At 41.6% G+C, this 18215-nt stretch overlaps 5 protein-coding genes, 1 long non-coding RNA gene and 1 other non-coding gene across 13 annotated transcripts; 4 read left to right on the top strand and 3 right to left on the bottom strand.

Annotated features, from left to right (window-relative positions):
• Positions 1-3944: 3944 nt before the first annotated feature.
• Dbp45A (putative ATP-dependent RNA helicase Dbp45A) lies at positions 3945-6019 on the top strand. Its single transcript, XM_017238350.3, has 6 exons — positions 3945-4203; positions 4262-4803; positions 4859-5025; positions 5082-5440; positions 5500-5653; positions 5709-6019. The coding sequence occupies exons 1-6, from the start codon at positions 4128-4130 to the stop codon at positions 5971-5973; spliced, it is 1563 nt and encodes a 520-aa protein (XP_017093839.2). The 5' UTR covers positions 3945-4127; the 3' UTR covers positions 5974-6019.
• On the bottom strand, positions 5971-8360 carry Nadk2 (NAD kinase 2, mitochondrial). 4 transcript variants are annotated; one of them, XM_017238352.3, is made up of 6 exons: positions 8219-8360; positions 7456-7702; positions 7029-7269; positions 6761-6967; positions 6297-6699; positions 5971-6235 (listed from the first exon to the last, which is right to left on the bottom strand). In XM_017238352.3, exons 1-6 carry the CDS (start codon positions 8256-8258, stop codon positions 6132-6134), a joined length of 1242 nt encoding a protein of 413 aa, XP_017093841.2. In that variant the 5' UTR covers positions 8259-8360; the 3' UTR covers positions 5971-6131. The 4 variants fall into 4 exon arrangements, with proteins under 4 accessions (XP_017093841.2, XP_070135112.1, XP_070135111.1 ...); XM_070279011.1 differs by having other exon boundaries at positions 7029-7257; XM_070279010.1 differs by lacking the exon at positions 8219-8360 and adding an exon at positions 7779-7833.
• Boot (Bootlegger) lies at positions 8297-10254 on the bottom strand. 3 transcript variants are annotated; one of them, XM_017238356.3, is made up of 4 exons: positions 10077-10254; positions 9458-10017; positions 9110-9379; positions 8297-9050 (listed from the first exon to the last, which is right to left on the bottom strand). In XM_017238356.3, exons 1-4 carry the CDS (start codon positions 10114-10116, stop codon positions 9012-9014), a joined length of 909 nt encoding a protein of 302 aa, XP_017093845.2. In that variant the 5' UTR covers positions 10117-10254; the 3' UTR covers positions 8297-9011. The 3 variants fall into 3 exon arrangements, with proteins under 3 accessions (XP_017093845.2, XP_017093844.2, XP_017093843.2); XM_017238355.3 differs by having other exon boundaries at positions 9110-9400; positions 10077-10251; XM_017238354.3 differs by having other exon boundaries at positions 9110-10017; positions 10077-10252.
• A 309-nt stretch (positions 10255-10563) lies between these two features.
• LOC138926017 (uncharacterized) lies at positions 10564-11984 on the top strand. Its single transcript, XR_011442327.1, has 5 exons — positions 10564-10762; positions 10999-11049; positions 11310-11368; positions 11559-11648; positions 11896-11984. It is a non-coding gene; the product is annotated as an uncharacterized lncRNA (long non-coding RNA).
• LOC122321295 (small nucleolar RNA Me28S-Gm3255) lies at positions 11406-11491 on the top strand. Its single transcript, XR_006246068.1, has one exon. It is a non-coding gene; the product is annotated as a small nucleolar RNA Me28S-Gm3255 (small nucleolar RNA).
• On the bottom strand, positions 11968-13251 carry Ctu1 (Cytosolic thiouridylase subunit 1). The gene is made up of 3 exons (XM_017238375.3): positions 13075-13251; positions 12863-13020; positions 11968-12803 (listed from the first exon to the last, which is right to left on the bottom strand). Exons 1-3 carry the CDS (start codon positions 13120-13122, stop codon positions 11978-11980), a joined length of 1032 nt encoding a protein of 343 aa, XP_017093864.2. The 5' UTR covers positions 13123-13251; the 3' UTR covers positions 11968-11977.
• Positions 13252-13271: 20 nt separating this feature from the next.
• LOC108123256 (superkiller complex protein 3) lies at positions 13272-18080 on the top strand. Of its 2 annotated transcripts, XM_017238373.3 has the most exons (13): positions 13272-13403; positions 13462-13673; positions 14005-14197; positions 14255-14850; positions 14908-14985; positions 15050-15464; positions 15528-15710; positions 15768-15952; positions 16006-16794; positions 16853-17284; positions 17342-17516; positions 17570-17757; positions 17906-18080. In XM_017238373.3, exons 1-13 carry the CDS (start codon positions 13311-13313, stop codon positions 18063-18065), a joined length of 3699 nt encoding a protein of 1232 aa, XP_017093862.2. In that variant the 5' UTR covers positions 13272-13310; the 3' UTR covers positions 18066-18080. The 2 variants fall into 2 exon arrangements, with proteins under 2 accessions (XP_017093862.2, XP_017093863.2); XM_017238374.3 differs by lacking the exons at positions 13272-13403; positions 13462-13673 and adding an exon at positions 13785-13944.
• The last annotated feature ends 135 nt before the right edge of the window (positions 18081-18215 follow it).

The following is an 18215-nucleotide window of genomic DNA, read 5'->3' as shown; positions in this document are numbered from 1 at the left end:
CACCATTCTGCATCAAAATCCTGAGACAAAATATTTTTTCGATTTTTTTTCCATTTTTCGAGGGATCCCCCTTGAAAATGCTGTTTTTCCCTATAGGGTCCACAATGATGGCTATATCTTTCCCAATCCTGATCCGATTCCCAAGCGGAATACCTTAAACGATTTGTAGATTGATTCTGCACCATTCTGCATCAAAATCCTGAGACAAAATATTTTTTAGATTTTTTGTCAATTTTTCGTAATGGGATCCCTTGAAAATGGTTTTTTCCCCTATAGGGCCCAAAGTGATGGCTATATCTTTTCCAATTCTGATCCGATTCCCAAGCGGAATACCTTAAACGATTTGTAGATCGATTCTGCACCATTCTGCATCAAAATCCTGAGACAAAATATTTTTTCGATTTTTTTTCCATTTTTCGAGGGATCCCCCTTGAAAATGCTGTTTTTCCCTATAGGGTCCACAATGATGGCTATATCTTTCCCAATCCTGATCCGATTCCCAAGCGGAATACCTTAAACGATTTGTAGATCGATTCTGCACCATTCTGCATCAAAATCCTGAGACAAAATATTTTTTAGATTTTTTGTCTATTTTTCCAGGGATCCCCCTTGAAAATGGTGTTTTCCCTTATAGGGTCCACAGTGATGGCTATATCTTTCCCAATCCTAATCCGATTGCCAAGCGGAATACCTTAAACGATTTGTAGATCGATTCTGCACCATTCTGCATCAAAATCCTGAGACAAAATATTTTTTAGATTTTTTGTCCATTTTTCGAGGGATCCCCCTTGAAAATGCTGTTTTCCCTTATAGGGTCCACAGTGATGGCTATATCTTTCCCAATCCTGATCCGATTCCCAAGCGGAATACCTTAAACGATTTGTAGATCGATTCTGCACCATTCTGCATCAAAATCCTGAGACAAAATATTTTTTAGATTTTTTGTCAATTTTTCGTGATGGGATCCCTTGAAAATGGTTTTTTCCCCTATAGGGCCCAAAGTGATGGCTATATCTTTCCCAATTCTGATCCGATTCCCAAGCGGAATACCTTAAACGATTTGTAGATCGATTCTGCACCATTCTGCATCAAAATCCTGAGACAAAATATTTTTTAGATTTTTTGTCAATTTTTCGTGATGGGATCCCTTGAAAATGGTTTTTTCTCCTATAGGGTCCACAGTGATGGCTATATCTTTCCCAATCCTGATCCGATTCCCAAGCGGAATACCTTAAATGATTTGTAGATCGATTCTGCACCATTCTGCATCAAAATCCTGAGACAAAATATTTTTTAGATTTTTTGTCAATTTTTCGTGATGGGATCCCTTGAAAATGGTTTTTTCTCCTATAGGGTCCACAGTGATGGCTATATCTTTCCCAATCCTGATCCGATTCCCAAGCGGAATACCTTAAATGATTTGTAGATCGATTCTGCACCATTCTGCATCAAAATCCTGAGACAAAATATTTTTTAGATTTTTTGTCAATTTTTCGTGATGGGATCCCTTGAAAATGGTTTTTTCCCCTATAGGGTCCACAGTGATGGCTATATCTTTCCCAATCCTGATCCGATTCCCAAGCGGAATACCTTAAATGATTTGTAGATCGATTCTGCACCATTCTGCATCAAAATCCTGAGACAAAATATTTTTTAGATTTTTAAAAATGGTTTTTTTCCCTATAGGGTCCACAGTGGTGGCTATATCTTCCCCAATCCTGATCCGATTCTCAAGCGGAGTACCTTAAACGATTTGTAAATCGATTCTCCACCATTCTGCATCAAAATCCCGAGACAAACTATTTTTTAGATTTTTTGTTTATTTTTTGTGAATTCTTATGAAAGGATCCTTATGAAAGTTGGTTTGTCGTATTATTTCTCTATCTCTTATATTAAAAACAACAACGTTATTGCATTTTCGATCAATCAGTTATATTGCAGCTATAAGATATAGTCGCCCGAACCCTGTCGTTCCGACTATATAAGTCTATAATATGTATTATTGGAAAGAAGGGTGTGTGCAAAGTTTCAAGTCGATAGCTTTAAAACTGAGAGACAGGGTGTGATCCTAAACAGGAATATTTATACATTATAGGTTGAGAGATGTCTCCTTCACTGCGTTGCACCTTTACTTTTACCAATATTATAATACCCTCTGCAAGGGTATAAAAATGTTATAGGTTTTTGTATATGGAGTGTTTTTCGTCCTTACCATTGTCTGAAACCACTCGCACATTTGCTTGATGGCATTGAAGCAGCATATATCCTCATCCATATATGCTCTTAACATTTTATTAAACCATAGCGACAAAACATTGGAAGAGCGGAATACCTTAAACGATTTGTAGATCGATTCTGCACCATTCTGCATCAAAATCCTGAGACAAAATATTTTTTAGATTTTTTTTCCATTTTTCGAGGGATTCCCCTTGAAAATGCTGTTTTTCCCTATAGGGTCCACAATGATGGCTATATCTTTCCCAATCCTGATCCGATTCCCAAGCGGAATACCTTAAACGATTTGTAGATCGATTCTGCACCATTCTGCATCAAAATCCTGAGACAAAATATTTTTTCGATTTTTTTTCCATTTTTCGAGGGATCCCCCTTGAAAATGCTGTTTTTCCCTATAGGGTCCACAATGATGGCTATATCTTTCCCAATCCTGATCCGATTCCCAAGCGGAATACCTTAAACGATTTGTAGATTGATTCTGCACCATTCTGCATCAAAATCCTGAGACAAAATATTTTTTAGATTTTTTGTCAATTTTTCGTAATGGGATCCCTTGAAAATGGTTTTTTCCCCTATAGGGCCCAAAGTGATGGCTATATCTTTTCCAATTCTGATCCGATTCCCAAGCGGAATACCTTAAACGATTTGTAGATCGATTCTGCACCATTCTGCATCAAAATCCTGAGACAAAATATTTTTTAGATTTTTTGTCAATTTTTCGTGATGGGATCCCTTGAAAATGGTTTTTTCCCCTATAGGGTCCACAGTGGTGGCTATATCTTCCCCAATCCTGATCCGATTCTCAAGCGGAGTACCTTAAACGATTTGTAAATCGATTCTCCACCATTCTGCATCAAAATCCCGAGACAAACTATTTTTTAGATTTTTTGTTTATTTTTTGTGAATTCTTATGAAAGGATCCTTATGAAAGTTGGTTTGTCGTATTATTTCTCTATCTCTTATATTAAAAACAACAACGTTATTGCATTTTCGATCAATCAGTTATATTGCAGCTATAAGATATAGTCGCCCGAACCCTGTCGTTCCGACTATATAAGTCTATAATATGTATTATTGGAAAGAAGGGTGTGTGCAAAGTTTCAAGTCGATAGCTTTAAAACTGAGAGACAGGGTGTGATCCTAAACAGGAATATTTATACATTATAGGTTGAGAGATGTCTCCTTCACTGCGTTGCACCTTTACTTTTACCAATATTATAATACCCTCTGCAAGGGTATAAAAATGTTATAGGTTTTTGTATATGGAGTGTTTTTCGTCCTTACCATTGTCTGAAACCACTCGCACATTTGCTTGATGGCATTGAAGCAGCATATATCCTCATCCATATATGCTCTTAACATTTTATTAAACCATAGCGACAAAACATTGGAAGAGCTGTTCGTGTTACTGTCCAAATATTCCTGGCATATCTTGATTGCAGATTCGACATCAACAAGCATAATAATGTCCTCCTGGTCTATACACTCCAGCTCACTGTACGACATCGAAATCGCTTCTTTTTGAGTGTCTTCAAGCATTTTAATTTACTTTTCGTGTACTGTAGGTATAATTTCTTACAAAAAGATCGCGCCAATGACATTAGTGGTGTGTAAAATGTACTCGATTGTTATCGATATTTATTCCCCTTTGTCAGCTGATCACTGTTCCTCCATTTGCTCCTTTTATTTTTGTATTAATTTATTGTGTTATTCTTTAATTTCCAACTAATTTAACTTATGGGTGAAAAATCTATTCTAATATTACTCAAGCTTGCAAAAATAGCTTTTGCGATATATAATCCGATGTGAAAACTGTCCATATGTTATTCGCCCATCACTAGCTCGCGCACGTTGTTTTCTTGTTTTGATTTTGTTGTTTTTATTTTGGAAAAATGCAGCGGAAGGAGGTGAATCCCTTCCAGAGCCTGGGCTTGAGGCCTTGGCTGGTAAAGCAGCTCACAAAATTGGGTAATTTGAAGCGTAAAATTAATAAGTACCCTGACTAAATATGAATCTCTACTCACAGGATTGAAAGGAGCAACTCCCATTCAGCAGAATTGTATTCCTGCAATTTTGTCCGGACAGGACTGCATCGGAGCCGCAAAGACTGGGTCGGGAAAGACCTTTGCCTTCGCTTTGCCAATCCTGGAGAAGCTGAGTGAAGAACCCGTCAGTCATTTCGCTTTGGTTTTAACACCCACGCACGAGCTGGCGTACCAGATATCAGAGCAGTTTCTTGTGGCTGGCCAGGCTATGGGGGTTCGTGTCTGTGTCGTATCCGGCGGAACAGATCAAATGATAGAGAGCCAGAAACTTATGCAACGACCACACATTGTGGTAGCAATGCCTGGACGTCTGGCTGATCATCTCACCGGCTGCGACACGTTCTCCTTCGATAACCTGAAATACCTGGTGGTGGATGAGGCGGATCGCATGCTAAACGGCGATTTTGATGAGAGCCTGGCCATAATCGAACGCTGCCTGCCCAAGACCAGACAGAACCTCTTTTTCTCAGCCACAATGAAGGACTTCATTAAAGAGTCTAGCATTTTTCCCATATCTAAAGATGTAAGTGTGAAAAAATTACAAAAGATTATGTTAATCTCAGGTATTTTTCGTCTAGTGCCTGGAATGGTCGCAGGACTCCGATGTGGCCACTGTAGATACCCTTGACCAACGGTATCTTCTGTGTGCAGATTATGATCGCGACATGGTTTTGATCGAGGCTTTAAGGAAATACCGGGAGGAAAATGAAAACGCTAATGTCATGATATTCACCAACACAAAAAAGTAAGACTTAAACGTAGATAAATCGTATTTAACTTAATCATTTGTTCTTATTTTAGATACTGTCAACTGCTTTCGATGACTCTGAAAAACATGGACATAGACAATGTGTGTTTGCACGGCTTCATGCGGCAAAAGGAGCGCGTGGCTGCCCTAAGTCGCTTCAAGTCTAACCACATACGCACCTTGATTGCCACAGATGTGGCTGCCAGAGGCCTCGATATTCCCAGTGTCCAGTTGGTGATAAATCACATGCTTCCCCGTACCCCTAAGGAGTACATCCACCGCGTGGGTCGAACTGCAAGGGCAGGACGGAAAGGCATGTCCATCTCTATTTTTCGATTTCCACGGGATCTGGAGCTGTTAGGGGCCATTGAGGAGGAAATCAATACCAAAATGACCGAGCATCCAATCGACCGTACGTTTTTCAGTATAATTTTAAAATATCCTTTAAATAAGTTTCTTTTTGATCATTAGAGCGAATGGTTGAACGAATTTTTATGCAAGTTAATGTAACGCGACGAGAGTCAGAGATGCAACTGGATAATAACGACTTTGACGAGCGGGCTCAGAACTACAGAAGGAAAACATGGATAATGGAAGGAAAGGATCCAGACCAAATGGAAGCACTGTAAGCAATTAACTCTTTTTAGCCGAGATCCTTAATATAAAAATCATTCGCACAGCTATCGGAAAAAGCAGAAGGATAAGCTGAAAGAAATTCGTCGCAAACGAAAGCTACAGCAAGCAGAATCCGCCAACAACGAAGAGAGCAAGGTGCTTCTGCAAGACGAACGCTTCAAGACAGTGGACAGTGCCCGATTCGAGAAGAAACACAAGGGACGGAGTCAAAAGCTCACCAAAGATGGGTCAGAAGTAAAACCACAGAAGAGACCTTTTAAATCGAAAGCTGAGAAGGCCAACAAAAAAGTTAAAAAGTCTAAAGCGTGATGTTTAAATATACTTTAATATTATAACAAAATAACTTTTGAGCTTACACCGCTAAGTAGTTGCAAAATGCATATTTAAATAATTTCCAAAATTCGGACATGCTAGAGACGCCGGACCAGGCACTTGAGACGCGTTATTCCCCCATGATTCCTCAGTTATCAGTCTAGGGCAATGGTCAGCAGCGCATCCTCGGGATAGATCTCCAGCAAGGCCTTAGCACCATCATTGAAGGGGTACGATATGCTGCCGTCTATGACAAGATCTAGCGTAAGAGAAATATGAAATTTATTATAATTTCGCAGCTAGACTATATAGGTACTTACTGGCATCGATGCAGTGCGACTTGACAAACACACTCTGCACAAAGTCGCGCTCCTTAAAAGTCTTCGGCGAGGGCCACACACCCACGCAGATTTGTTCCCGGATCGAATAGCAAAGCCTTGGGTCATCGGGTGCGAATAGCAGACCTTGGTTGTATCTCTGAGCGATCTCCTCCGTGTTCTCCCGCAGCTTCAATACGTCTTTCGAATCACTGTTAGGAAGCGATCGGAGCAAGGCATCTACGTTTCTACTGGTAATGCGGTTGATACTGGTGTGCCACGAGGTCGAACCCGTTCCCGTACTCACACAGAGTCCTGAGCACTTGGTTTTGTTCACCACGTCCTGGTGGTCCAATACCAACTGCAGGTGGGACACTCTCGCCGAGAGATGCTCGCCAATAAAGACCTATCGGACATAATTATTTACCATCTTTCGAGACTTTATTTATAATTCATTGAAAACCAACCTCATTTAAGGCCAAATAGGGGAGAATGCGCTTCATTTTTGCCTTGTACTTGCTGGCCATTTCCGGGTCGAGCATCTCGGGTTCGGTTGTGACTTGCTCCATTTTAACCTCTGTGTGCCGGAAGAGGTCTGTGGATTCCGGGATCTTGCCATTGCTACCCAGCAGCGTAGTGCGCACTCTGGAGCGATGCATCCACTTGAAGTCACCCTTCAATAAAGACATATTTTTTCAATATATACAAATATATAGGAATAAGTACATTACTTACGCTCTTTATCCTTGAGACTGCATCGGAGGGATTCTCCGAGAAGTACTTGGGCAGCATCAGCCTGCCCTCCGAGTGAAGGGGGTCCGAGTTAAAGCCCACAATCGGCGTCTTCTGTTGGCTAAGGGCAAAGAGCGGACTGGCGCGTCCCGCAGATAGGAGAAAGGTGCCATCACCACCCACAGGAACGATGACGTCCGCCCAGCGCATGACCTCCTTGCTCAACGAGCTTCTAAATTCAAGTCTGCTCGTTTAGTAAAGTCAACACAACACACAACAGAACAGCGGCCGGACACGCAAGTGTGTGGATGACGGAGATATCAATTGTGGCAGGATCGAAGATATACAATTGCATAATAATTATGTGACGGGCGACACGACACACACGGACACGGGGAGGATTATAAGGGAGGAAGAAGAAGGTACGCACCTGCTGGCCAGCTTCACCTCGCAGCCCACGTTCTTGAAGCTCTGGACGATCCGGCGTTCAAAGTCCTTGTGGAGGTTGTGCAGGTAAAGCACCATCTCCACATCGGTGCCCCGGTTCCGCAACTTCTGCTCCAGCTGCTCCTTGGAGAGGCCGGGATGACGCAGCTGCTCGAACTCATAGCGAGACAACTTGGTGACCACCAGTGCCCGCTCCAACTTAAAGTTGGCCGGCGTAAACTTGGCGTACTCTGTAAAACGCACAAACGCAACGGAGGTCCTTGTTAGTCCGATTTTGGAAGCGCCCCACTGGGATTGACACTTTACTGAGTAACTCTGACAAAATCTTTCTCCAACCCAGGATCATTCTGAGGTTGACAATTGGGGTGAGGTTACAATGATTAGGATTTTCATATAAAGCAACGAAAAGTTGGCAGATAAGTAACCATTTTATTAAGGGGTATTGCCACTTTTATCACTTGAAAAATATTAATTATTAAACCTTACTGACGAGATAAAATCAAAACAAAAGAAAGCAGTTTATTGGAAAGCTCATGATGACGAAGAACCTGTCGCTTTCAGCGTCATAGGCCTTAAGGCCTGCCAAGGCGAGCCTACAATCTCGTGATATAGTACTATGCTTACACGAGCACATGCGCGAAGCTGATAAGAGGAGCAACGAAAACACAGATAGGAAGATGAAGGTACAAATCTAGCTTTTAATGCGCCTTTAGCCATCATCCAACTGGAATCCCCTAGATCCTTACCTTTGGCAAACTGTTGCACCAACTGGGTAGACTTCAACATGATGGTAGCTGCTCACGAGTAACAACGAACATTTAGGAATAGTTTTTACGTTTATTTTGTATTCTTTGGGCCGAAGCGGAGTCCGCAGCCAAATGCGTATCGGTTTCAACGGAAAACTACAAGTAAGTAAGTGAAATAAATGGATTTCTTCTTTGTTCGATTGTAGCAACGTTTGTCGGCGTTTCGCCAAAAAAATAAAAAAAGGAATAGCTAATGAGTGCAGTGTCCTACATCTGATAATACACATACATAATGTAAGCTAAATGAGTGTTTTTTTTATTCCCTGGAGTTTTTATCACGAAGCACCATCCGAATACCCGTAACCGCTAAGCATTTTTACGTCCACGCTCCGCCTGCTTTGAAGATTAACTGATTGGATTATTGGCGTAATTCTCTTGGTTGTTCCTCCATCAACACAGTGCTGCTGCTTATGTATGAAAATTCGCCTTTGCTGTAAAATTATCGCCGTTTGTTTCTATTTTCGTCCGCTTTCGCTTCTCACATCTTGCTCGTCCGTGTGTACTTTTTGTTGTGCATTGCTGATAAGAGGCACAGCCTGTTCTTATCAGCCAAAATATGTATTCTATATAAAAAAAAAAAGAAACAACAGTCGGCAACTATTCATTGTTGCCATTCGCAGACCTCCCGATATCTGCTTCTTACCCTACACGAGCATTCCATTCACACAGAACGAGCCCGCTAACTTAATGGTTTAAATATCATGAATGTTAATGTAGCTGCAAATAGGAAATTTTAGTTAAAACGATGATTTCCGGCCATCCAGTTCGGTCTCTACAATAAACACACAAAATTAAAGATTAATTATTCCTTGGCTGAAATTCAATCGGTACCTGGGACGGTCCTTGTTGTTCGTTCGCAGAAACGGTGTTCAAAAATAGAAGAACGTTCCGAGCCACCTCGCGTGCGTTAAAGTTTGAATTTTCGGTCGGATTCATTCCAATAAGGTCACCCAAAACTTCGATTTTCTTTTCGGTTTTCGGCTCAGTGGGTTGCTGATTTCCGCTGCATCCTTGGCCAAACATTCCTGGCTGAGGAAATGAGGAATTTCCCACATTGTTGGCACGCTGGTCCGGAATGTTCGGTCCGGAGACATAATTGACCTGTGAGTAAACAGAGTTTTTCTGTGGGCTGGTTTCAGAAGCTGCCTGGTTGGGATAGATGATTTTGGGATGCTTTACAGTTATCTGGGTATCATTCCGCGGCTCCGGATTATTGGAGAATGCATTGTAAGCATTGCGCATCCGCTGCTCCATTGAAGCGTTTCCCATTGAAGGCCTCTGGACACGATAGCCGCCGCCGCGGTATTGTTGGCCGTTATTCCAGTTTTGGTGGTTTCGCGGTCTCCGGTTGTAATGGATTGAACGTGACTCGGCTCTGAGATCAAGACGTGATTTAACGTTGGATCGCGAGCTATTGTCACTGCCCTGAGCAGAGTTAGGTGCGAATTCTGATGAGGTCCCAGTTTCCTCGGAGTACAACTTGTCAAAATCTTTCATTTCAAAATTTATTTGGTTTATGTTGGGATCCTCTTCGTTGGACGCAAAAATATCGTCCAAGCTCTCAGAGCGCGTCGTGTGAATCGAAACAGGCTCATCATCATCCTCCTCCTCTTCTGGGAAATCCAAATCTTTATAGCTGCGCAAATGCCCAGCCTGGCGGCGGGGATTGTTACCGTAGGTGTATGAAGAGCGTCTAAGAGTAATAGGCTTCGGTTCTACGCATTGCTTGTAGTACTCATCTAAGGATCATAAATTAGTTTACATCAAGGCAACCAAGTTTTCCACCAATAAAGCTTACCCAACGGCATAAGAACTGAAGATGCGTTGAAAGTTGTCATTCTTGAACCTACTTGTAGAATAAGAAAATATAAAAATTTTCGCACAAAATTAGCCCGAAAAAAAGCGTTCTCGTCACGACAAGAAAATACAGTTAAATTTCAGCGGTGACGGCTTCGACGGTGTGCTTGTCTATCGATACTTAAGAAATTGGGCAGCACTACGCAAAAAGCCATAAATTTAAAAAATCGTTAAAAGCTTTTTAAAAACTTAAAAAAAACTTTAATTTGGAACTTATTAATCAATTATAAATTTTTAATTGTTTCGACTTTATTGTATGCTTACAATGCTGTATGCATTGTAAAAATATACGAATAAAAAACTGTCATACATCATACTGTCATACAATTTTTTCTAAATATTTTACCTGGTTTTTGGATTTATATTTACCAATATTGGCAATATTTTATAAACATTGGTATTAAAGGAGATAACAAATTATATTAATTTGCAACTCGTTTAAACACCGTATAACAGATATTTTTGTCATAGAGTGACCGTTAGTTATTTAATTTAAAACGCTGTAGAAAACCCGTTTCGACATCTGGCATCATTGATTGCACCAGCCACAACCAACTTAACTCACTTCCTCCAATTTCCATTTCTATTTTAAATTCAAACGTGGAAGCAGCAACATACATTCGAGATGTAAGTATTATCTTTGGGTTTCTAAGTTCAGATAATTGCAGCCAATATAACTGCAATTACAGTACACACAGCTTTTTTGCAGAACTCAATGTTGCAAAATCAAGTTGTGGCCGCAAGGAATCTTCTGTACCGATTGCAGGTCAAACTGCATGCACGTGGTACAGAATCCTATGCAACTTCAACAAATTCAATGTTATCTTATATTCTAACTAATGATGCATTTCATTACTTTTCAGGTGAACTATTAAATAATGGATGCTGCGTCCATACACCGGCATTTTAAATTGGTAGGTAAATTCTTAAAAAAAAATACATAACCTTTAGGGCGAACACGAGTCGCTGGTGTAAAGAAACATAACTTTAGCTAGTGCTTTTTTACTTGTTCGCAGAGAAATGCGCTTTGCCCAAGCATAACCCAAATTTGTTTTAACTGAATTTGCGGTGCATATTTTATTCGTAAAGCCAACAGTTTTTTTAATATCAATGCATACATGCGTGCCTTAAATATTTAAAAATTTAATGAAAAATTTCTTTATTCTTGTTTCAGAAACTGAAAATGAAGTCCAGATGATTGGTCTGACATTTCCGCCAAAAACTGTCAAAATGGTAAGCACCTTTTATATCTTTATTATTTTTTAATGGTTATACTATGATGATTTATTAAATTCTTTTCTGACATCTCTAATGAACCGTTGTGATTCAAATCAGTTATAATAAATATCTGAAGTATCCTTAATTAAATATATTATATATGATATTTATAGACCCAATTATAATAATACTTATCTATTTTTAGGTCCATTTATGACGTATTTTGACACGATTGGATGAAGAAAGCATCCGCAGAGTTTGGCGAGACCTTATGCAGAAGGGAAACTTTCCTTGGGTTAGTATGAAAAGACCAATTTGTAGCCTCTTCGAGCTTCAATGATGATCACTTAAACCATTCACAGACACCATATAAAAGTTAGGCGCTGACAAACTTCTTCAATATTCTTTTGGAGATAGGGAGTCTTGCTTGACCGGTTATGGACCCTGGTTAATAAATTGGCACTGAGCTTCACTATTTATAAATTAATATTAACATTATCTTGTCAGCTTACTTATCCATATATTTTGTTCTATATTTCCAGGTCGATAACTGTGTGGAACCCAAAGGAACCTTCAAAAACCTTCCAGTCGCTTATAAATAAAAATAAAGACTGTTTTAAAAGATTAAAAATCGTTTTTTACTAAGTTTGCACGTTCCCTTAGGGCTAGTTCCTGGTCTTGCTTGGCTATCATGCGATCGCCTTTGGATTTTTTGCCGATTCCCAGTTTGGGAAGCCCTCGGTTCAATCCTTCGAGGAGCACACACGCCTTGCAAGGTTGCTGGGAGGAGACAAAGCCGCAACGTGTGCAAATGCCACGCACGGGCTTCTTCACAGTGTCCTTGAATCGCAGCTGCTCGCCGGAGTAAATTATGTCCATTATCACAGAGGGCCGAACTTTCTCCAGGTCCTTCAGAAACGCTCGAGCGTGGCCACGGTACGCATTGGGGGCAAAGACGCACTCCGTTGAAAAGTAGACAAGTTTCTTGTAGTGCGCATACATGACAATCTCCTTCTCGTAGCTGTATTTGAGCGGTTTAACCCTTGGTATGGAGTCTTCGCTGCCACCTGTCTTGATGTCTGTACAGCGGCGCAAGCGAGCGGTGTCCCCACGGAGAATGTTCATCAGCACCGTTTCGGCAATGTCATCCGCATTGTGGCCCGTGGCAATGCTGTCTACACCCAGCAGCTTTGCACCTCTATCCAATGCCTGCCTACGGAATACTCCGCAAAACGTGCAGTTGTTAGAGCGTCCGATTTGGGCCACAATTCGGTCCATGGTCCAACCGTAGAGCTCCTCATATGAAAGAATCTTGAGGGGCATCTGGTAGTCATCGCGATTTTGTTTGACAGTCTCAAGGCTGTCGTCTCGGTAGCCCGTGATGCCTTCGTCGATGGAGAGCAGCACCAGGTCCAGTCCATAGTCATGTCGTTCGTTGAGAAGTTTTAGCCTAAAACCAAGGAAAGTTACAAATGAGTCAGAGTTGCATGCTTTGTCTCTGCCACTTACACGTGAGCCAATACCGTCGAGTCCTTGCCTCCACTGGCAGCTACGGCCACCTTTTCGCCACGTCGAAACAAATTGCTGGACGAGATTGTGTGATGGATCTCTGCCTCAAAAGCGGCAAAGAAGCATTCCTTGCACAAGGCATCGCCAGTTTTGGGTCTCTTAAGAAATAAAATAATGTCAATTCCTGTTTTCTGATTTTTTGAACAACTCACCTTTAAGGCGGCGCGGTTCCCACACCGGGACTTGCAACTGATGGGCATTTTAATCTCTACAACTATTTAAAATCCAAAAATATTGAAATGTTTTCAATAAAAAGTCGAGTGTTGGGTAAACACACGTTGGACCCAATAAACGTTTTTCAACACTCACACTGCGCGAATTTCACAACACACAAGACACAAAAATAAAAACAAAAACACACAAACAAACATACTTATTGATAAACGAAATGAGTGCATCTAAAGAAGCGAAATCCCTCTTAAAGGACATTAGGGACACAATCAAGTTGGGCAAGCATGCGGAGGCCATTCCGAAATGCCAAGTAACATCACCTGCCACCGGCATGACCATTGCGAACTTAAATATGACATTAATTGCAGCGCCTACTGAAAATGGAGCCGAAAAATGCCATGGCCTACTTGTTGCTGGGGGCTGCCTATCAAAATCTGGACAAGGCTGAGGCGGCAAGGAGTTTGCGGAAATCCATTGAGTACACGGAGGGACCAGCCACGTCAGCGCTCCAAGGATTGGCCAATTGTGCGCCAAACGATGAGCTGCCTGAAGTTTACGATCAGCTGGCGGATCTGCTACCGTAAGAGCCAGGTTCTATTCTTTGGTTTTTACTCTTTTTATTGTTTTAAATGATATCGAACGGTCAATCAAAAAAGTATCTGTCAGATACTATCTAAACTTGATCAAAACAAAACTGTCAAGCGGTGCGGGAAGGCTGTGCTCTAAAAAGTAGCATTCGCTTTAAGTATCTATTGTAGTTAATATCATATATTCAACGTAATACTTTTGAAAATTTGTTTTTGAATGGCACATTTGGTAACTTCAAACTCTTTCTTGGATATAAAATCCATGTAATCTAAGAAGAACTTCTTAATCTTTGCAATGGCTCATGAATTTCTTTTGTTTTTCAGAGAAAAGGCATTGGACTACTGGGATAAGCTCTTCTCTTTAGCTTCTGATGCAAACATAGCTCCAGCATGTTTTAAAATATTTAAAAAAAGGACCCATAAGACAGAGGACATAAACTATGCTAAATTACAAGATTATTTGGGACGTATTTGGTTCACACATGATTTTGAAATCCCAACAGACGAAAAGGAACTAGTAAGTCCATCGAACATCATACGTAACATCCTGTAACTATATCCCTTCCATCTTTAGTACAAAACCACAATGGAAGCTCTGCTTAAAAGCTCAGATGCAAATACGAAAAATGTCGTGTACAAACGCTACTTGAAGTGGCTCTACAAGGAAAAGAATTATGCCGCATGCGTGCGCCACGCCATCAACATGACCATATCCCATCCCAATGATGTCTATGGTTACGAGTGGATCTGTAAAACGTATTGCGAAAACCACGACCAAGATTACAGCAATGTATGGCAGAAGGAGCTGAAACATCCTATAGATTCGTATGCCGAGAGGCTGCTTCAGCTGAATCCCAATTCCAATCTAGCTCTGCTAATCAAGGCGCTGCAGCAATATGCCAGTGGCCAGTTTGTTCCGGCCAGACAGCTCGCGTTGCAGGCCCAGTTGTCCCAACCAACCTACAAGGTAGCTCTGGAACTTCTAGCCCGAATTCATATGGAGTTGGGAGCCTTTAGGCTGGCTCTGAAGCTGTGGCTGCAGCTGGGTCAGGAAGATAAAGCTCTGGCAGAGTGTTTGTCATACGAAAAAGACGAGTCCAAGATAAAGGAAGCCATTAGAGTTTTAAAAACTCTGGAAAATTCACCGGCTAACGTTAAAACATTAGCTCGGTAAGGGCTAGGATATTTTGCAAATCGATATTATAACCGAAATCCTTTTTTTTGTAGTTGCTATCATAAACTGGGTGAGGTGCATCATCTTAAGGATCTAGCCCTAGACGATATAGCTAAAGCAGAATTTCTATTGTAAGTAAAAGTATACCTTAATGTTATAGATATAACCTATTGTTCTACATTTGATTCCTATCAGATCACCAGAGGAAGCCCTTTCGACCATTGGCCATGATGAGTCCTTTGATGCTCTGTTTCTTTGTGGAAAACTAAACATGAAACTGAAGAACTACCCAGATGCTTTGAACTGCATTTTGAGGGCTACTCGTCTCCGACCGCATTTCTCCGAATGTTTCGATTACCTGGGAAGGCTGTATCCTCTGACTACAGGGGATACGGCTCGGGCCAGAAAGTGCTACGAGAAGTGCATCAGCCTGAATCCTTTAGCGGAAGAAGCGGTAGACGCCCTGAGTTTTATTTATCAGGAGCTTGGTGAGGAGGAGCTGAACGAGGCGCTTTTGCTGAACACAGTGAACCACCTGAGCAGTGAGGATTCCATCCGCTTGCAGTACAAGCTGGGCCTCCACTTCCAGAAAGTCAAAAAATGGGATAATGTAGGCATTAACTCATCCACTGCTGGAATATTTGTTTAATTTTGAATATTCGCTTCCACGCAGGCCATCCAATGTTTCCGTGATGCCATAAAGCAGGACTCCAAGTGCATGGTGTACTGGGAATCGTTGGGCGACGCGTACGCAGCACGCGGCTCCTACAATTCTGCCATCCGGGTCTTCCAAAAAATTCTCGAGCTTACCCCGGAGAACAGCTATGCTCTGCTCCAGCTAGCTTCTATAAAAACGGTGTGGAAACACAGTCTTTTCTTAAAGATTAAGTTACTTATATTTTACTCTCTGCAGATTATTCGAATGTATCCAGAAGCCATTGAGGATTTCAGTACTCTTTTAAAGCTGAATCCTATATATTTGCCTGGCTTGAAAGGAGCGGCCGAGGCACACATAGGCTTGGCCAACAGCCTCAAAGCCCAGAACCTGTACGGTAGAGCCAAAGAGCACTGGCAGCTCTCTGTGGAATACCTTCAAAAGTAAGAAACCTCAAAATTTAATACGAAATTCAACCAAAATTCTGTTTATACAGGGCATTTCATCAACCGGAAGCTCATGGTATGGTCTGGTTGTGGCGTTTGATGGCCAGCGTATTTGTCCAAACGGCCCAGCTGCCCCCTTCCCTGGCCAATTTAGATGTCGCTGGAAGCCTAGCGAAACGCGACGAACTTGTAACCTACTTGTCCCGCAAGGATCTCCTCTTGTTGGCCCAGCGTTTCTATCTGTGTGCCTTGAAACTGAAGCAGAATACTTACTTGTGGTACGAACTGGCCTTGTCCACCTACTACAGCGCCGTTTACATTCCCGAGGAAGCTAAAAGCCACTTGGAGACGGCGGAAAAAGTTTGCAAGATGGCTATCAAAGAAAGAGGAAATCGGTGGCAAAACTGGAACCTCCTCGGTGTGATTAATATGCACCCAGATCATGAGAACCTGCCCCTAGCCCAGCACTGTTTCATCCAGGCGGTGGAGCTGGAACGCAAAAGTTTCACGGCTTGGACAAATCTCGGGGTTCTGTACGTGAAGGTGAAAAACATAAGGCTGGCCAACGAGGCCTTCACTCGTGCCCAACAGGCCTGCCCAACCTACGCTAATGCCTGGATAGGCCAGGCTATGGTGGCGGAGACCATTGGTGAACAGGAAGAGTCCTTTGACCTTTTCAGGCATTGCCAGCAATTTGAGTACCACCCGGAGGCGGCGATTGGCTTCGCCCACTGGGTGTGCGAAGTGCTTTCCAATCCGAAGTCCATGGAAAAACCCCACAACAAGCATGCCATAGAGCACATGCACGCTGATGTCTCTGCCCTGGACGCCATTAACTGGTGAGTGACCAAGATATGTATGTTCTTGGATATTGTTTTAAACAATTATATATTTAAGGTTTGTCCAAAACGAAGAAGCAGAAACTAGTGTTGCGGCGCTCACCTTTCAAGGATTCCTGTGCGCCCGTAAAAAGCTGTATCGTCTGGCAGTGGAAGCCTTCTCCCGGGCTTGCAAGCTATGTGAGCCGGGTGCAGACCGGGACAAGTTGTACACCAATTTGGGATACCTGTATTTGCAGCTCAATGAACCTGAAAAAGCAGTTAATGCTTTGAATACTGTGGCCCATGCCACGTTCAAGCCAATCATCGGTCTGGCCTTGGCGTATTTTCGGTCTGGACAGTTGCAGGAATCGTATTCTATTTATAACTCGGTGCTGAGGAATGTAGAGGGCCAGGATGATGATAAGGCTTCAACCATATTGGTGGCCATGGCCTCCATGATCTACGCATTTCAGGGCGAGGCAGACACCAAGACTCTCCTCTATCAGTGGTGGGTATAAGATAATGCTTTCAAATAATCTTTAACTAATGACTTTGATCCTTGAAGTATTCTTCTAAAAGAAGTGCCCATACAGGCTCTTTATTCCTCCTATGCCTTGGGCATACTTCATCGGGACAACGAGCTAAGCCGTATGGTGATGGCGGAGTTAAAGGCTTATGACCATAACGAGGAGTGTTGTGATGAGATTTCCTATCTAACTGCCCACTACATCCTTATAAATGTAAGTGTTAATTGGAGTTTTTAAAGTTAATAATGATAACTTTTATTTTTTAGGATGGCACCAATGAGGCCTTGCGCTACTTGCAGACCCGTGTTCGAATGTTTCCCCAGTCTACTAACCTTCGTAAGGTGTTCTTAAAGTTTCTACTAGATTACTATGTTCAGGATCCCTCCCTTAAACTAGCCACATCCAATGTGGCACTGCTAGCCCTTACCCTAGGGCATACTAAACTGCAACAGAGGTAAGAATTTGTACGATCAAGTTTTTGGTATTGCTTTGGTATATGATGAACTCTTTAAATGAATGGACTAACTAATTAAATTTTATGAAGAATATAATATTTTAACATTCAATAAATAATAACAAAGGAAAAAATCATTCAATTTTAGCATTGAGGCCAGTGAGGAAGCGGAGACGATTATCTACGCCAGCAAGGCCGTAGGTCCCGTGGACAAGGCACTCTCCTCCAAATTAGTGCAGCGCGCTATCCGACTGAACCCAACCAACCAGCAGGCTAGAAAATTACTTGCCTCTATTATTGCCCATTAACATAAATACATTTTAAGAAAAAAAGTTAAAAAATGTTTTAAAAAAATAAATATGTGAAAAAATGTAATACTGATATTTCTATACAATGTGTTCGTAATTTAGTTTTAAAATGTGTCTAAAATTAACTATATTTAAAATTATATTTGAAAG

Source organism: Drosophila bipectinata, chromosome 2R, assembly GCF_030179905.1.
Source record: "Drosophila bipectinata strain 14024-0381.07 chromosome 2R, DbipHiC1v2, whole genome shotgun sequence".
Lineage (NCBI taxonomy): Eukaryota > Metazoa > Arthropoda > Insecta > Diptera > Drosophilidae > Drosophila > Drosophila bipectinata.
Note: the sequence above shows the minus strand (reverse complement) of the source record. Positions and strands in the feature narration are given on the sequence as shown.